Genomic DNA, 20,659 nt, shown 5'->3' on the forward strand with positions numbered 1-20,659 from the left:
CAAAATCTGCCAAGATTTTTATGAAATATAAGCATCGCGACCCAAAGACTAAGCTCAGAGTGACCCTAAGCCCTCTGCATGAAACGGTGCCCTGCATGCACCCAGCAACGTCAAAGACTTGGCTTTCGGTTTTAAACGGTTTAACTAAAAAGACTTGTCTTACTTTGTAGTTAGCCATTGGAATAATATGCTCAACCCGATTGCTGCTCCTTACTTAATAAAGGAGTGTACAGCATGTAGTTCCGTGAGTAATCCCTTAAATCTTTTGAGTTTAACCCTAAACCAAGAGCCGCTTTTTCAAAAATAAGTATTTCTTGGGGCCGTCGCGACTCTGTGGTAGAATCTTCGCTATGTATGCCGGAGGTCGTGAGTTTGATTCTACCGGTGTCCTGAGTGGTATTTGCTTTTCTTTGTGTTGCAAACTTTTCCTGCGTTTTTCCAATAACAAAAGGGCTTTGTCACAGGCCTCTATGTATGTGAAGCTGGTTAGCTTCTGCATAAATAAAATAAATAAGTACTTCTCAAACTTCTGCGTTTATGAATATACCGATATAAAAAAAAAACTTCTGAAATTGTTATAATTCCTCATTTCTTCATTTTTTTTAACCAAAGAAGTGTGCTTTTTAATCACCTTTTTTTTTCTTGCGCAAATTAATCAGCTTATTGGAAACCACAAATAACGTTGGAACTATTGGCGTGTGACAAAAATTGCCGGCGTATACCATTTGAAAACAAGAGCATCATGATAAGGGACTAAACTGAGACGAGAGAGGAGGAGTGTTCACAAACTGCGCATTACTCAGGATTAAGTAGTACTAGAATCACTAACCACACACACCGCTGCCAAAACATTACTTGTCATAAAACCTTCAATAAACAGTGTATTGGGGCCTCAGTGGCCAAATGGTTTGAGCGTTTGCTTCTCACACTTGAGGAGGTGGGTTCGACTCCCACCATAGCTCCAGATGTACTTTCCTCTCTTTCTGATGTAAATTCATTCATGTGATGTTTATAAATATTCTGTACTGTAATAAAAATATATCATGCGTAAGGGAGGTAAGATACTCAGATTGTAGTCCTCATCAAAATATACCCGTGCAATAAGCACCAAAAGAAGGAAAGAAAGAAGCAGTGTATTAAGAAATCTTCTTCAGTCAGGTGCTCGAATATTCCAAAAAGCAATTTTTGTCACACGCCAATCACCCCAACGACAGTTAGGGGATTTCAATACGCTGATCAATTTGCGCAAGAAAAAAGTCAGTGTTGAAATTCGAATTTTTTTACTGTAACTGTAACGTGAATCGTTACGTTGCTTTAAATCATCATTCTTCAGCGCAAACCTTCAAGCAACTACGTCTAAAAATTTCAGTTCGATTGATTCAGCGGATAGGCAACGAAGACTTCATATACAGGAGACGTTTCTTTTGGACCACCCTGTATGTATTTACACTAGAAACTCATTAATCCAAATCTCAGTGATCCGAACGTCCATTAATCCGAACGCCGCGCTGTAGACATGTAATATGTTACACAAATTCGAGACTTGCAGTCAAAAATGACTTCATCTTTGGTTCAGAAGAATATGTGTTTAAGCTTTAACGTTACTTTAATTTTTACTGTAGGTGGCGCAGTTAGAAACTGATATATACAAAGGTGTGAAAAGTATTAGAATAATAGTTATGTTTTCAGTTTTTTTTTTTTTTTTTTTTTTGGTTTTGAATAACTTTGTATATACTTGCAATAATTCATGAAGGATAATTTGTTTTGTTATTCTAATCATATTTTCACTCCTTTATAGTAATTTTGGGGACATTACTTTAATAAATGTTGGCTTTTATAAAATAGGGAAACATTTGATCTAAAGAAATGAAAATGTTTGCATTGGATAAAGTATGTGTTTGATTAACAACCAAATTTAAAATAAATTTAAAAACTGTCAGCTTGATGTTCGAGTATTTTATATTTTTTCCATGGGTTGCCCTCAGTATTATTTAATTCTTAATGCATTTTTTTGCAGCTTTAATTGTTTTATAATCGGCAACTTTTTTTATCTTTTGTTAAAGAACTATTGCGTGATTATGAGCGAAAAAAGTGATATTTTTTCTAGAAAACTAGCAGCAATAAAATGTCTCATCCAAGAAAATCACTATTCACAACAAGAAAGTGCTAAAAACTAAAAATTATGAAAGCATTTGTGTGTAGAATTAAAAAGATCTTTGAATTTCAAATAGATTCCGGAGTAGGGGAACGCAGTAGATAAGTAAATTTATTGCAAAAACCAAAATGAGATTAATTCATATTGCCAAAACTAACAGAAAACAACTGATCATGAACTAAAAATATATCTATAAGTGTAAGGAGTAAATGTATGTATTTCTTCTGTTCGAAGAAAATTCATCTTAGTTAAACTTGGTGCTCGTTATCCTCGTAAAGAGGGCTAAAATCAAATATGATATGACAAAGAGACTTGCTTGGACAAAAATTGTTTATATACTATTTACTAGTAATTGGACCAAGGTGAGAAATATTAATTTTCCTTCAACTGTTTAGTTAAACTCAAGTTGTTCAGTCTGTTTCCTAAAATTAAATTTATTGCATACTGACTAAAGATGCAGAACTGTTTAGAAATGTGGTTAAAACATTCTTTATGAGAATATTTCCCTTCAAACTACATGCACTAAAGTACTTTTTACCTTTTAGGTATAGTTTTCTGATAAATCAATGCTTAAAATACTAAAAGATAGCAGTCAGTATGCCAGGAGAAGAACCAATAAAGTATTTTCCCGAGTCGCATTATACAAACGGTTAAACACACCACCCAAGTTATGGAGTGGGGCGTAATTTCCGCTCAGGATGCTGGATGTTAAGTATTGTAGAAGGCATGAGGACCAAATATCAGCTCGAAAAAGTGCTTGAACAAAGGTTTTAGTCAAAAGTTTGGTTTCCAAATGGAGATTTCATATTTATGCATGATGAAGTTCTGTGTCTTGAAGCTTTATCTGTGAACAAAATTTTGAATGCAAATAAATATGTAATAACACTTTCACGGCATGAAAACAGTCCAAATAGGAGCCCAATAAAGAATATCTGAAAAGAAAAAAATAAAGAAATAGAACTTCACAAACAAGAATTGTCTCACAGAAGGACTCATTCAAATTTGGCACCATGACGAGGAAATACAAATTAATTGCCAAAAACTTACAAAAAGAATGCCAAGACGGATCGAATCTTTATTAAAAAATAAGAGGATTCCCCCTCAATATGAAATGTATCAACATTTTTAAATAAAGCAATATTTCTTTGATATATCAATGATTTTCTATGAATTTCACAATTATTCTAATAATTTTCACACCTCTGTATATTGTTTGTCTGTTTAAATTGGTTTCTTGTTATTTGAAAGGTCTGAGTTCTTGTTCTTGATTTAATTTAAGTTCAGTTAGTCTTGTTTTGAACTTTATCTCTTGAAATCTTGAATTAATATAATGAACTTTAATTTCGTTAGTATTATTTACAAAAGTTTTAGCTATAGTTGCTTTTAGTATTTTAATTTAAAAAAAAGATGTTTTTATGGATTTTTTGAACTGTGGAATGAATCTGCAAGTTTCTGAAAATAGCAAATGAAGTTACGATACAATATGAGTGATCTTTTTTAACTTACAGACTTTGACGATGAAACACATTACGTACACTTGTGCAGTACAGTACTGAAATGTAGGTTTATAGGTAGATTTTTTTACCGTAACACGCTTTATATTCTATGCTTGCTGTAGATTAAATATACAGCATTTTACATTGCAAAGCATTAGTCTCTCTCTCTCTTTTTCTTGTCACTCTTATGATCCACGTTCTACGTCTGTGCATGGGAAAAGCACATGTTTGATAAGCTAAACGATACATAATTTGCATGTACGTTTTATATTGTATCAATATGAAAGAAACTGGAACAAATCCAATTTATTGTTTAAAAAAAATCAATTTTGAAAGTGTTCTTGAACAAATCAACAATGTTACTTTAACCGAATTAAACAATGAAACGGTACACAGTTTTAAAAAGGTCAAGTTTATATTCTCTTTAAAATATCCGTACTTGATTACTCTTTACTTCTGTGAATACTCACTCTCGAATAATTTTTCTGATGAAATTTATTTAAAGGAGATAAAATAAGATTAAATTTGTTAAGGGTCTTCTTTTATGAACGTAAACTGCTGATTATATCTTGAAATGAGCTGAAACCCGTTTCTTAATTACATACTGTGTGCTAAGAAGACACATTTTCGTGTAATGTATGTGTACTTAATTCCCCTTTCACCCATAAAAAGACAAGAAACCAATCAAAGTTTTACGGTTATGCCTTCAGATTTGAACATTTTTATTAGGAATTGCCACGTATTTCTGCCTATAAATTAAATTTGCATTTGACTGGTGTTTGGACACGTTCTTCGAAAATAAAGTTTCATTTCTCCCGAAGCAATCTTATTTTAAGATGCAATTAATGCTTCATAAAGTAAATAATTGTTGTGCGGCATGCAGTTTATGTGATGGAATCTCAGTAAATGCTTATTTGTGTTTGAGGTGACGTTTTTTCCCTGTAATAAAACGGTTAATATGAAATTTGAAACCTCCGTTTTCTGCGTTCAAATTACATAACCTGCATCGAAATTGCTGCCTCCAAAGTTTAAATATTTTTTTACTATTTTTAATATGCAGAAATCAATTTTGAAGTCGTGAAGTTCCTATCGCGTTACCATTTATTTATTTATTTTTTTAAGTTGAGTAAGTTGAATTCGTTGCAAATAAAGCATATTTTTTATAATCTGTTTTGATGACACAGTCAGGGGTGTGCACAGAAATTTTGGGACCCGTTACAATTGAGTTTTACTGACTCCTTCAATATTGTTTACTCCTAAGTCCCTACATATTTTTCTCAGCTCATTTTTAAAATCTCGGGCCCCCTTCAAGCTCTGGCCCGGTCCAACAGGTCCCCCCTCCTCCGCGCCCGCCCCGGACACAGTTAATATATATTTATTTCTATAATTAATACACAATAAACTAACATTTAAAAATTATTTTGTAAAATTTCCATTTATTTTTTTTTAAAAAATTGCAGCGATTTTCCCTGAACGTCAATAAAAAAAAAAAACAGTCAATGTGATGCCCATTATCAATCATTGAACCATCATAAAACGAAAAAAAAAGAAAATAATTTTGTTATTTAATAAGTTTCAACAGGTAACAACCTCAAGCTTGTTTTCGTTGCAATATTTTACACCACATCGAAGTCGAAATACCGGTTTCTCATTTTTAAAAACACGTGAAAATTTACTATTTTCAAAAAGATTTCCAAACTGGGTGTCACGGCAGCCTGCGATGCCCCATTTTAGTTCCATTGATTCAACCGACAGGTCGCTAGGGACCGCCCTTAGATCACACTTAATGGATATACAGCAGAAGCTGTGGTCCGAGAGAAAGAGGCGAGATCTGAAGAATCAGAGAAGAGACGAGTGTGGTCGCAAAGTAGATCAATGAGGTAATTTCCCATTTTTTTAGGTAGCATACCAAAAATTCGCTAGATCGTAACTTTATCGTCATCAGAAAACTTAACTGATTATAAAACGTTTCGAAAAAGCTCTTGTTAATTACCAGGTAACAGTGCGGCAAAAGTTATTAGAGAGGAGTGCTGTCAAAACTGCCTGCTACTGTTTTACGGTAAGTTTGTTTCTACATGGTTCAGAGTAGATTATTAGTATTAAAAAAAATATTTATTGCTCTTAGAGCCTATTTTTTTCAGTTGACGAATTCAAAAAGAAAAATGTCGTTGTATACCGCCATTTTTTCCTTTGCTGTGATAACCTAGAAAAGAGGGTTGTAGCTTAAATGCGGCTATGGTTGTAAAAGCCATGGTAATAAATATGGTTTCTATGCATCATGAGAACGGCAATCAAAACAAATTGTAGGTGACATAAATATACAAAAATCCTTGCCAAATCAGAATTGTTTCCAACTAAACTTAAGACTTTTATTTCGTTCAAATGCAAGAAAATGAATCTAAATCTTTTTACAGAAACCGATCTATTTTGTCCTGCTACATTCGATGGCTGGGGATGCTGGGATGCAACTGCAGCTGGAAATTACGCCGAGATTCCATGTCCAGTTGAAGAAAACTCTTCAAGTTAGTTACTTTTATCTTTTTTTTTCCTTAGTTTATTTAAGTTATATTTTATTTTGGTCAATTTTCCTTTGTGCCGTTTGCGTCAAAATTACTCTGGAAAAAAACCCAATCAAAGTTGAATTAGTGTAAAAAACAAAAGCTTATTAATCAACATAGAGCACATTCAAAAGAAAATGTTCTAAACATGTCTTTAACATCAGAAACGCGGTGCGATTTTTTAACGTATTCGTAAAAAATAAACGTGTCACAAAAGTTTTGGCACAAGAGTGCTTAACACTCTTGTCTCCACGATGGATCAAACAGAATTATCCCTTGGGTTCAAATCTGGGGAATGCGGTGGCCATTTGCACCAGTCTTGAGTTCCGTTAGCTCTGTGTGCAGGTGTGGAATCCTGTTGGAAGGTCCATCTTTTGTTTTCAAAGAACTTTTGCGACCAAAGTAAGACAACATCTTCCAAAATGCGTTTGCGATATGTTTCTGGACTGATTTTATCCTCTGATCAACAAAAACTAGTGACATTTTCCCAATAGCACATATACCACCAGTAACCATTAGATTGGGGTCGTTGACGCGCCGTTAAATAGTGCAAAAAGATTCTGGAGACAAGGTTGTGTGCTAAACTTCATAAAACTTTGGTATCCTTAAAAAAATCCTTAAAAAAAGGGATGGGATAAAATATCAGTAAATTGCGGCTCAGAGTCGAAAATTTTGCGACACGTTTGAAGCTCTGCATTAGACTAAAGGTAGTCACTTTGAAAATTTGTAAATATATTAGGCGAAATAATGTATTTATAATTATTTGAAGTTTGGTCTCAATATTTTCATTAGTATTAAAATTATAATGCATTATGTGTGTCCAAGTTAATTCTTGTCAACCTGCATTATTTACTCCTAAATCTTGAATCGCTTATTGATATTTTAAAACTGATTTTATTTCACTAAGCACGTACTGAAGGATATAATAATCCTTAAGAAAGGTTGCAGTCTTTTTTAAAATTATCTTATGGCATCCCCCATTTCATCTCCGTTGAAATAGGTCAGAGTCATAACTATTCCTTTCAGATGTTTTTTACGCACATCGAGAGCAATCCCTTTTTATTATATCTCGAACCTGCCCTTTTCCGAACCGATTCTGACATTGTTGGAGGAAAACCAGAACACCGATGAAATCCGATATATTGGTTGATAAAGTGCTTTCACCGTGACTGTTGATGAATATCTACAATCAATATCGAATATCTGGTTAATGTCAATACACATTCGTTGAAGACTAACTGGAATCGCTTAATAGCACCTAAAGGTTTGCATTAAAAGGAAAATGGGATTTTATTGATAGGCACTATGAGATGAGGTTTTAAGTAAATACGTAAATAAATATTTTTTGCAAACGTTCTGGAATGTAATCGCTTTCCATTTATTCCATTAGGAGCAGTTATGTATTAAGGAAAAATTGAGATATGTGTATCGACATTTGTATACCATTAATTAAAAAAAAAAATCATTTTAAGTTTAGAAAACTAATAAATAAAAAAAGACAAAGAAAAGTAAGTATTAATTATGGTTGCTTTTTCCTCATTACTTACAACAATGATGTCAGTTAATAATTGTGAGCGGTTTCTACTACTGAAAAAAAAAAAATCATCGTGAGGAGATTTTTCTTTTTTCGGTGCAAATAATAAAAACTATGAGTATATATTTAAACATATGTGCATATGCATATTTCAGCAAATAAAGGGCACCAGGGTTGCTTGGGCGACTAAAAATCTGCCTTGGTGCCAAGTTCTCTCAGAGCAAAAGTCCTTCAGAAGCCCGTGTTACACTGAATTAGCCTATAAACTCAGAGAAATAATTTATCTGGAATCTAAAAGTTCCCGAGTTCCTGGGATGCGAGGGGACGTCCTCTCCCGAAATATTTGATTTTTTGCTGCAAAAATAATTCATTAATTCAATAATTAAAAATATGTAAATCGGTTTCAAACCACCTTTTCTTTTGTTGAGTTCTCAAAACCCCAAAATGAATTCTCCAAACATTTTTTGCAACTGGAGCATTTTTATGTGTGTACGGGCTTGTAGGTGTGAAAAATGCGTTTTAGGAACAGGGAAGCTTTATTTGATGTATTTTTCTAGTTTTGAACGTTTATTGTTTGAAACTAAATAAACAGAAAACAGATTTAAACATTCCTATGTCACTGCGATATTGTCAAACTCTGCTCGACGAGAAACATGTTTGTTAATGCAAAAATCGATATTTTGCGATGTTTACTCAATGCGCATATCGGGGTGCACTCAATGCGCACCTCGATGAAAATTTATCATTTACCGCTGTCTATATTAAATATTTAATGAAACTAAATAACTACCTTTGCGAAAGCTGAAGACATCGATAAATGTTATGCAATGCAGTTTTGCATACTGAATTTATTATGGCATTTAATTTGATTGCAAATTTTGTGCTAAACGGCAACGACGACGTAGATTGATATCTAAAATTCCCAATTCTACTTTTAAAAAAGTAACCGTTAGTTAAACTGTAATCAACTAAGCTTTTCAAATGCTATTCAATATCCGGTAAACTTCAAAACAAATTACGGAAAAAAAACGAAAGGTGTTAATAAATCTATAACGCAGGATTATATTTGTAATATTTTGTGGTAAATCAAAAGTTGTTTTTGTTATTATAAAATGATAAAAAATTTTAATATTCTTTGAGTCATACGAATATTCGGTGTAGTATTTCTTTATTTAATATTAAGCTTGTTTTTATTTTAAATCCTTCGTACACTTAGTCAAGTGCAAGACAAAGTGCATGGGTTAAAAAGAAATAGTTCAATTCGTTTACTATTCCATCGTTTATCAAGTCCCTTACGTATTCATTGATTAATTCATTAATTTGATAACTCATCTATTTAATTTATTCATTTATTTCATAATTCACTTATTTAATTTATTCATTCAATCCCTTTTTTCCTTAATCATTCACTATTTTATCCTTTTATTTATTTTTTCTCAGAAATTGATTAATTATTTTATTCTTTTTTTTTTCTTCATTATCTATTAATTTCCTCATTTATTCTTTTATTCACTGATTCGTTTTATCGAAAGTATTTTCAATTATCAAACAAAAACCATTTTATTGCAAAAATATTTTATTTTTCACTTTGGCGCCTGAAAAGAAAAGTGAAAGTTTTTTCAATTTTTTTTTATGGGCTACTGACAAAATTTACTGACAAAAAATCGAAAGCAATTTTTCAATGAAAATTTTGTTATGAAGCACGCTGTTTTTTTCTTCATGTAAGGTAAACACACCAGTAGTGGCCAGTGCTTCAGTAGTGGCAACTTCAAGTTTTATATTTGAAAAAATAGGATTTCAGGTCTCCTAATAGACTCAAAAGTGCATCAAGGAAGTATTACCTCCTGCACGTTTGAATCTATTAATAAACCTGGAATCCTATTTGTTCAAATATAAACCTTGAAGTGGCCACCTTACCGTAATTTGAAAAAAAAAATTCTAATTTTCTGAATTTGAAAATAGTAAGCTACTACAATATATCAAGTCTTACAAAATAGATGTCGGTACACCCAAGAATACCCTCGTTCACTTCTGGAAGAGTTTCTTTGTTATGTATTAAAGAATTTTTGGTTACTTGTTTGTTTAAACTGCCGGATTTTGTCATTTTTGTCAACACTTCCTACTACAAGCAAATCGCGACCCCCCTCCCCCCTCCCCCCAAAAAAAACTATAAAAATAAAAATGTGCTATCTCAAAGAGCATGTAAAAGACAGTAGAGTGCAGCAAAATCGAAGAAATCGTGCAATGCAAATTAAAATTTTAATTAACTCTTCACAAAATAATAGAAGATTGTACACTTTGCTAAAAAAAAATTTTTGAGTCGTATGTTTTTTTTAAATAAAATACATAACTTTTTTTTGTGTTACGGCACTAAAAAAAAGTCCCGATTGTTTCTTTTAACATTTTTTTTTCCCAATACGCACTCTGATTTCGTATAAGTATGTTTTCTCATCTCATAGAGATGTAATAACGTGTAATCATATTTTATCTAATATTTCTCCCATATCTTATACAGACAAAGTACGGAAGAGATGCTCGGAGACTGGCTCCTGGGAAATAAACGAAAGCACAAAAGAAGAAAAAGTAGATTATCGCGACTGCAACATCAACGTCTCGGTAAGTGCAGAGGGAAATTTGCGTTGCCCAGATTATCCTGAAGCGCCATCTCATGAAATATGAACCCCCACTTTGCATTACATACAGTGTGATAGCTGCTTCTCCCCAGAAAATTCGATCTACGAGTGCTTGAGAAAGTGGCTATTTTTTAAAGGTTGCAGTGGATAAAATTTAGAATAATTGATTTCAGTTTTTCTTGCTTTTTGAGCTTGAAATATTCATAATGTTGATGGTTCTGATAGCTAGGTCTTACCAGATTCAATGAAGTGATGCGTGCAAGCTACGTTCTGCTCATGTCAGGCTAAATTCTTTAAAGGTACAACTTGGTAAATGTCATCATGCTCACAAATGGAATTTTTTTGTAAAATGTGTTTGCTTTTCATGTGCGACTATTTCGAAGTAAAAATGTTTTGTGGTCTTTGGAAGTATTTTTCCCCCAATTATGTGGTATGACATGATCTTGTTCTTCGTCAATTGCACTGATGCCTATACCAAGCTAAGGGCATTTCTTCAAGTCTCCACCGTGTACTAGTAGGCTTTCTCTTTTGATACGATTTTACAGTCGCAAATTAATGTCTGCTGAATATTATGCCACCAAAACAGCCATCATAAAGACATTGTTAGGGCATTTAATCCTCAGAAACATAAAAAGTATACAGGAGGCCCCTTTTTCTCCTACTCTACAGTGGGGGAACTGCAACTGATCTGACCTTAGGTTAGAAAGGATGTTAAGCATGATTTTATCAATGAAACGATACATTATTGCTTTTTATTACGCATAATAGAACACTATTAGTGAAATATTAATGGAATAAATTTAAAAAAGGGAAGCATGTTTGAACATTTCTTGGAACATTGGTTGGCTCGTTAGGATGGAAAAAATGTATTTATCATACCCATAGGAAACCAAAAACAAGCAAATGAACCAAACAGTTTTATTGCCTTGACTAGCGTATTTTGGAAACTCATGGGTAGGGCTGTCCTACGCCGAGCATCATCTGGAGCAAAATAACTTGCTGTCTCCTAAAGGAAAGGAAAAGGAATACTGCACAATGGATAATGTTTTATATTTTACTCAATGGGTCCGGGGTGTTCAAAATCTTGGGCCATCTGAATCATACTGCCTTTCTTGACCTGTGTAAGATCTTAGATATAATTTGGAAAATCAAACTCCTTTGAAATATTTTATGGCAGTTTTAATAACAGGGAGAATAACTTCGCAACTTTCTTTGCGTGTTTTCATAGGAGAATAAAGTAATGGTTTCTTTAAAAAATGCGAATGAAAGAAATTCAGGAGAATAATAACTAAATATACATTACTTACAAAACAAAACCTACATGTTTATTTATAAGAAAAATTGATATTTTAAATTATCTATTAATTTTATCGTTATTAATTTATAACTTACGTAGTAAAAAAGGGATAGTTTTCCTCTCTTTGAGTTTACGTTCCACCGGATTCAACAAGTTGCCACAGTCCTGTGGTTTTCTTTGGCAAGCCACCCGAAGCTCCTGCTCCGTTCCAGGCTGGGAGTTAAATCCTTGTTCATTTTTACGACCATGAGAGGACCATAAATTTATCTCAAAAGAGACCGGACGAAATGTTGACACATGTTTCATCCATGCTCGTAGTTGGTCATGGCATCGCTCTTGCTGAGGTATCTCATCTCAGAATTTAAGCACACTTTACCTTCCTAACATTACTGAATAGATCCAAAGGTAAAAGGCAATTTGTAATAGTATAGGCAAACTATGGCTCCTATCAACCATATTCAGGTTAAAGAATCATAAACACCAAAAAATAAAAACTAACTCAATAAATGATACTTTTTAATTCTGAAAAACAAGACCTTAGTTACAAGAAACAAAAAGCTGTTTAACAAGCTTTTATTAGAACTCTAATCACTTATATAACTTGTTTGACAATCCAAATTGAGCAGAAACCAGACTACGACTCTGAAATTGCTTACACCTTAAAGTGTTAAATAGTAAAATGTTTAAAACAATCTACAGTTGTGGTAAACCTAACCTGGCAGTGTCGTAATGCTTGGAATATAATCTGTGTAGCCTTCACAATGCTGCCAGGTTAGATTTGCCCTAACTGTTCGTACTCTCTCTCTCACTCTCTTTCTCTCTCTCTCTCTCTCTCTCTCACACACACACACACACACGCACGCACATAAACTTAGTTATTCCTGATGACAGCATAGCAATGAAGGATTCTGGAGCTCTTGCCAAGAGGTTTATTGATTTGTCACTTTGTTTTTTCTCTTGTTCCGTCAGTTTAAATATGAATAATGGCTGTTTCATACCCCAGATGTAACCTCACTTACTGACATCTTTTGAACATGGAGTCACAATTTTACCAAAGAAACACTTCAATGATTCAGCAACCTTGTTATTTTTTTAAGAGTCTTATGACGTTAATATTCATGCAAAGTATTTTATTCTTTCTTTATTTTTAAAAGTTGTAACACCATAATGTGTTAGTCTTGTGGCGATGAAGCAGCCTTAACTAGTGCATAAAACTTCATCATTTACGCTTTTCAGCTCGTGGTTTCGCGTTTAACTGCTTGCGGGAAGTTTTAAAAGAAACACACACACATGTTTAAATTAAACGTTACATGTGAATTAGAATTTAAAAATACACTAATGAGCTTTAGAAAATCTAAAGTGGCCCTTTTTTAGTACATGTTGAATTCAAATTAGGGTCGGGACTCATAGTCGAAGAGTTCTTGCACTAAATTTACATTCTAGTTTTTCACTATCAAGAGATTTCGAAAAAGTAATTAGATTTTATTTTAATTCCTCGTCAGCTTTTTTGCACTTCCTATCCATTGATTAGCTTATTCATTTTCCAAATTTGCCACGAACCGACACTCTGGCAGAAAAAGGCGGGAGTTTGATAGAATAAAAAGCCAAACCTTTCAATTAGTTGATTAGTTTGAGCACCGCTAGTGAATTTTTTCTGTCTTCGGAAGAAGTATTACGCAAGATTGCTATAAATACACGATCTTACCCATTTGGAAATTATTCGTATTTTTTCATCAACATTTCTCTTAGTTGGGATTTCATTTTTCGACAATATTCCTCTTTAATTGCGCGTGGTCCAAAAAAAAAAAAAAAAGAAAAAAAAAAGTAAAAAATCAATAACTGAGTGAACCCTCCTCTTGTTTTCTGACATCAAAATGGCACTGATGAGCTATTCCGTGTTTACTGCTGCTCTGTAACTACTTATTCAGTAGTTATCAACACACGTACACAGCCGGATCTACGATTTTTCTAGGGCAGGACAAATCTCAAAAGTGCCCCCTTACCCATCTTCCTTCGAATTTTTATATCGAGTATCAGCAAAAAAAAAATACAACACAGAAATAGGGTGAATTTACAACCCCCCAGATATCGCCGCCTAGGACAAGGGCCTTGACTTGCTTCCAACTAGACCCGGCACTAACGCGCAAAGGAAGTAATTCTATTTAGTAGTTACCATTAATAGGATAAACTTAACTTATAGTAAAGAATACTGGTCATGACTTATTTTTTATTGCAGTCAGCCGATCCTGATCTTCTATTTCAAGTAATCCAAGAGTTGACAACTCTAGAGAGATCTCCTTACACCGAACCTCAGACGGCGGAAGCGTTTGAAATGTGTTTAGAGGACGTATTAGCTGCTCCTAAACCCATCACTGGTAAGTTTATTAACTCATTCTAGTCTGGGGAGAGCCAGTATATCTACTGTATATTGGATAAGGTTTAAAACACCTCTGATCTGTTTGAAAGAACTATGCCTACAGCCAGGGGAAATTGAATGTCGCATCCTAATTGAGGCACATAAAAGACTGGATGTCACATCGAGGGATCACACTATAGATCTGATAAAGATGAGAAGTCAAACGCAGCCCCATCAGCGTCAGATAAAGGGTGTTTTTTTTAGAGGTATAGAACTTTAGGTTCAAATAAAACATCGTTAAATGATATAAATCGCAATGAATTTGGCTTTATTCGAAAGATGATTTTTTGCAATTTTTATTTAAGTGTAACTAAATTTCTGGTATATGTCCACTTCAGCTGGCTTGGAGAACGTCTAATTGGGAAGTCCAATTTTCTATCACTTTTTGCAGGAGTGGGGGGCCGTATGTGAGTGATATGTGGCGAATGTTCTTGTTCAAGGCGTCAATCGTCTGTGGCTTATCGGTATAGACCTGAGATTTCACACAGCCCCAACAAAAATTGTCCAGCGTTGTTAAATCGCATGATCTCTCAAGCCAATTCACGGGTCCATTAAGCGAAATTATTCCTTCACCGAAAGTTTCTTTCAATAAATCAATTGTGACATGCGCTCTGTGGCGTGTTGCACCGTCCTGTTGTCTATTCATGATGAAATGGCAAACCAAATTAAACAAGTGACAACTATCAAAATGGCCCACAGATCAAACAGTGTTCCTGACTTAATGTTCTATACTTCTAATAAAAAAACACCCTTTATAAGGAGGGGGAATGAGGGTCATGACCCCCCCCCCTTAACTGTCGACGATATTATCCACCCGCATTATGCTTAAATACTTTATGAATAAAATGAAAGCGATTGCCGTGATCTTTTCAATCCATTAATTATTTTTTAACCGACTTCAAAAAGGAGGCGGTTATCAGTTCATACCGTATATATGTTTTTTTTTTTTTTGTTTGTTTGTTCTATTTACAGCGTCTCACCTAGTGAACCGATTTTGATGATTCTTTTTTTAATGGATAGGGGATGGCTCAACTTAGGTCCCATTACTTTGTTTGACCATATTTGTCCTTTAGAAAAAAAAGTTATGGGCAAAAAACCATAAATTTTATGCAATTTCCCTATTAAATGATTAAATTTAAAACCCATTGTTATGAAAGTTCTGTGCCATACGACAGTAACATTAATAGTAATTGTAATGATAATTTTGAATGAAGGCTTCTCTGAAGCAACCATCAAGTTTCTTCAGGGGGATATTTCGATAATAATCGGGAATCTGGCGCTGTCGTCTCATTTTTGGCGTAAATAATTTTATTTTGGTAACCTTGCTGATTTATAGTAACAATATGTGAATTATCGAAATCTTCCCTTCTTCAGTGCTATTGTTCCATAGTGGGGGTAAACCTAACCTGGAAGCGAGGTGATTCAGTGATTAGGATCTATTTAGCCTTCACAATGCTACCTTTAGGTTTGCCTCAACTACACAGTAGTATTTTATTCGTTATCATCTATGCCAATAACAAATGATGGGGGCTAAGTAAGAAAATACAGAATTGCATCACGAGCAACTTAACAGCTGTGAAATGTAAATTAGTTAGGAAAAACGTAATATTTAAATGGTTATAATTAAATTAACTACACATTAATTCCAAAGAGGAACAAATATAAGTTTTTAGTGCCTATCGCTTAAAGTTTAACGCGTGTTTATAGTTTTTTTTTTTTTTTTTATTATGGAGCATTTTTAGGAAAAAAATAAGGTGAAGTTTCGTGATGATAACTTCTTACTATTTCTGAAATACCTACATTTACACTAAAAAGGATGAAATAAAAAAATTTTGAAAAAAAAATAGAACCGACTTTAAATTTGCTTTAAAAAGTGAAAAATAATTTTATTCTTTAAACACCATCGATAATGCTTTTAAACATAATTTTTGAAGTTGGCGCAAAAACGATAGAAAAAATCATTCACAGCCATAACTCAACTACAACTATAAATTTAACCAGGACCAGTTTCTTCACTATCACATAAAGTATGCATTGATGACAACATATTTGAATAACGATATAAATGTTTCGTTCGTAACTTTGGATGCTTTTCTGAAAAAAATATGAACGAAGCATGGTTACACTGGATTTTACGTTTTTTTTTTTTGCGCCAACTTCAAAAATTATGTTTAAAAGCATTATCGATGGTGTTTAAAGAATAAAATTATTTTTCACTTTTTAGAGCAAATTTGAAGTCGGTTCGATTTTTTTTTTTTTTTTTGTCAATTTTTTTTTTTTTTAAACAACAATTTGAATACAGTCGAACTCACTTATAACGAGCGCAAAGGGACCGCGATATTTGTTCGTTATAACCGAGTACTCATAAAAAACGAGTTCGAGAAAAAAAATCATAAAAATTTATTATACTTGCTTTTTTTTCTTCGTTTTCATCACTGTACAGTGCCGAAGAAGTTGGTTACTTTGCTTTCAATTGTATGAATGTCACTTTCATATGTCTTTGTTCTTTACAAATATACAAACATGTATACTTTTTAAATGTTTCTTTACTCCACAAACAAAAAAAAAAGTGCTGTCATCGCCTGTCCTCGGGATTTATGATTTATCGCTAGATTTGGTTGACTTTGGAATGTTAAAAACACTACACCAAAAAGGAGAAGATAAGCTGACTGAGCTGGAAGTCAATAGAAATTTTATGAATCACGAAAAATTGCTCGCTTTAAGCGGAGTTTGCTCAGTAAAAGCGAGTTTTGCACCCATACACTGACTGATATTGCACCAACCAAGTATTTCTGATTTCCCCGCTAAATCCGGGTTCTCGTTAAATCAGGGCTCGTTATAAACGAACTCGACTGTTTTATTTCCTTTTATTGCGTATGAAATTACTTAGCAACATTTTTGTCCTACTTGGTGCCTTATTCGAGGTCGACTTAGAGCTTTGAATTGCCACCCAAGCAGCTTCAAAAATGTTTCGTACCCAAAAACCCTATACTCTTTAACATTACCCCTCCCCCCTCCCGTTCGAAAACGGTAATCTGTTTCCACTCCTGAGTCCCATAGGACGGGAAAAAATTGCTTTTCATGTATTGTATGCATGTGAACTTCAAGAGCATGAAAATTCTGATAATATTAGCTTAAATGGATACTTCCGCGTCATAATTAGTCCCATAATAATTATAGCGACATACAGATCATTTCACTTAAGTAACCTGATTTAATCGCTATACATCTTACTTTAACGTATATTATCTGTAACTGTGCTTCAAAGTCCTAGAATTTCTCTCAGTATTTAAGATCTGAAATATTTCCCCACACTAATTAAACAGATATACGCGTCCGATGCTAATTTTTCTGTTTTGTTCTGAGTAAATCACGCATTGGTTAAAGAGAAATATACATAATTGCCTAGTTTAAATTTTAACCATGTAATTTCGAGGAACTTTGAACAAGATATCAAACTCACTCAACGTCTTCAGTTTCAGTGAAGTACTCAAGAGTAAAGAATCGCAAGTACTTGGGCTCTAGAGATTGATTTTAGGGGAATGGAACTGTGTGTGTAGTACTTAATGAAGTTTTCTTTACCTTTCTGGTGATCAAACACCGATTAGTTTGTTTCACTTGAAGATAATTACTTTTAATAGTTTAAAAACCCCTTTACATTTATTACCTTTGATAAAATAAATTTTTGGTGGATAATCGCTAAAGTTGCATTTATCGTCTTCATATTGGTTTAAATATTTGACGCAATGTTAACTATTGAATTGCTTAGATCAAACTTAGTTATTTGTTAAATTAAACTTTGAATTAATCACTACTTTGGCACTTATGTAAAAATTATAATTTCCAATTCAAACGAAGATAATCAGTGAATTATGCAAACATCATTTCCCTATAGTTCTTATTATGTATAGGAAAAATCATGATGAAATTCAAAGATAAACACTCCAACAATTCAATTATTATAGAAATTCCTAGTAGTAAAGCAAGTCAAATAATTGTTTTTTCCATATGTTAACAAGTAGTCAATGCTATAATATGTGCAATATACTAGGGATGCACCGATTAATCGGCCATAATCGGCCAAATTTTGCCGGTTAATCGGCGAAAAAAATATTTTTTGAAACTAATTTTTGTAAGCATACCTTTAACAAGAAACTATGATTAATTAACAATCAATAAACGTAATTTGCTGCAAACATTATTTTAGAACAGCAGCATGAAAGTGTACCGAGTAAAAACAAATAGTTTAGACAGTTTATAAAACTGAATGAAATATTAAAAAATAATTCTTACAGCTGAAACTCACGTGACGCTACAAAGAGTAATTAATTAACAGGACATTCAAATTGGAATACGAAAATTATTTACCCCCCTTAACCCCCCCTACTCTTTTCATATCACCTGCCTTGCAGCTACTTTTATTTCCTTTTACAAAAAAGGAAGTATTGTATTCACGAAAAAATTTTCACTCAAAAATCGGCCTTAATTTCCCTTTTTCTCACCCCCGAATGAATGTTGAGTTTTTTTTTTCGACCCGATCACACGTGGATATATGCCTAGAAACGTACAGACACCCGAAATATCCATTTTGAGACCCCCGAGTTAATTACAACGAATTTTCTCGTGACGTCCGTATGTACGTATGTATGTGCGTATGAGTGTATGTATCTCGCATAACTCAAAAACGATATGTCCTAGAAAGTTGAAATTTGGTACGTAAACTTCTAGTGGGGTCTAGTTGTGCATCTTTCCTTCTGGTTACATTGGAATGTTTCTAAGGGGGCCTTTTGCCCCTTTTTGGGGAGGAAATCATTGTTAATTTCGATGTAAACTCAAGTTGTGTTATAATTTGTTGGACACTTGGCGATATATCGCCAGTCTTTTGGTTGCCAAGTTTTGTTGCCAACTTGTCGACAAATATGGAGATTTTTTTTTTCTTTTTTTCTTAAATTTGGTTTCAATTTGGCCACTGTTGGTGATATTTAGAGAGTAAACAATTGAATCACATTGAAGTTGCCAATAATGAGGAAATGACATTAAATTGGAGTAAAAGGAAGACATGTGATGCACACATCAGCTCGTTTATTTTTATGTTATCAATGTTATTTCTAGTTATCTTTTGAAGGACAGAAATGTAACAGAAATAAACAAATGTGTGTATGATCCCAGTGGAACCTTCTCTTAACTCTCCCTAACCCCTCAACTCTTTGGTTTTATTTCTTAAAGAAAATCAGGATGTCCTAAAGTTTACGATGATACAGTAACCCCAGCTTTTGGTGACACAACTTGATTATTTTTTCAGTTATTTTGTTCCTCGTAACTATACATATGGTTATATCATACAACTTACTATTTAAATTATTAATTTTTGATAATTTTTTAAAAATAGTATTCAATCTAAAAAAATATTGTACATACTTTACTTTTTTATTTGTTTAGGAAACTTATGGTTGAAGTGATTTTTTTTTTTTTTTGAATAAATATGCACATATATACAATGTTGCATCATGTTTCATGAGTCAATATTTTCATCTTTAGAATAATGCTTTTAGATACCCTAATATTTTTTATTAATTAATAGAAACTTAGATTAAATGGCTGCTAATAATTAAAAAATAAATTTAAAGCAAAAAATGCTCCTAAATTTCCCTGCTGACCACAGGCTGCCCCTAATATTTTTAAATTTTCATGTCTAGTGTTAACATTATGTGTTTCTACTATAACATTAATATAAAAGCTGGCAGAAAGAAATTGCATGAAATTTTAAAATTATTTTTGGGAAATTATGAAAGAGAAAAATCTTGTCAGAAGAAAACTATTAACTATTTCTAAAGTAAAAGAAAGAAAAAAAAATGACAATTGAATTAATAGCATTTAAAATAATCATTATGATTATTAATCGGTCAGAGCCGATTAATTGGCCGATTATCAACAGCCGATTAATCGGTAATCGACCAATTTGCTTATCGGTGCATCCCTACAATATACCAACATATATATGCAACATGCCGCGATCTGCAGTTTCGTCCTTATTACGGACTTTTCAGTCTGAAGTGCACAATAACCGATCTAGAGGCAGATGAGCCGTGTTCACAATACGTACACTTTTCTGCCTCGCAAGAATACAGGCTCCGGCTCCGAAAAAAACCGATTAAAAAATTCCCCCTTGCATGTAAACAGAGGTTGCTCAATGATTGTATCAGAGCGTTTTTTTAGCATCCTTAGCGGCTGTACCCAGCAAGTAGACGAACTTGTTTCACGTAATGCATTTTGGATAAAACTCCGCATTTACTCCAAAAGGAAGCAGGAGGAAAAAAATCCACATTTCCTCTGTAATGACCGGAAAGCGGTGAAAAGCAGGTTATTTGCAGGGTTGAAACTGACGGTAACCTAACTGAACTTCGAGCCAAGAACAATAACCCATATCTATAATCTTCCTAAGCGGAATTGAGCTTCTTCAATGTCAGATCTATTCCTCATGAGGCCGAACGTTTTTATGTTTTCTCCTTGATATTTCACATACTTCTTAGCATCTTAATGCGCCCAGATTAACTCGTCTGGATTTAATGT

The 20,659-nt window shown here is 33.4% G+C and overlaps 1 protein-coding gene across 1 annotated transcript in view; it reads left to right on the plus strand.

The window, feature by feature from the left end:
- Positions 1–20,659, plus strand: part of LOC129232569 (calcitonin gene-related peptide type 1 receptor-like) — a 124,428-nt gene that overhangs the window by 21,141 nt on the left and 82,628 nt on the right. Inside the window, exons 3-5 of the mRNA XM_054866705.1 lie at positions 6,066–6,173; positions 10,259–10,359; positions 13,910–14,048. Coding sequence (XP_054722680.1) covers positions 6,066–6,173; positions 10,259–10,359; positions 13,910–14,048 — 348 coding nt within the window. The remainder of the gene's footprint in view (positions 1–6,065; positions 6,174–10,258; positions 10,360–13,909; positions 14,049–20,659) is intronic.

Source organism: Uloborus diversus, chromosome 1 (genome assembly GCF_026930045.1).
Source record: "Uloborus diversus isolate 005 chromosome 1, Udiv.v.3.1, whole genome shotgun sequence".
In the NCBI taxonomy this organism is placed as follows: Eukaryota; Metazoa; Arthropoda; class Arachnida; order Araneae; family Uloboridae; genus Uloborus; species Uloborus diversus.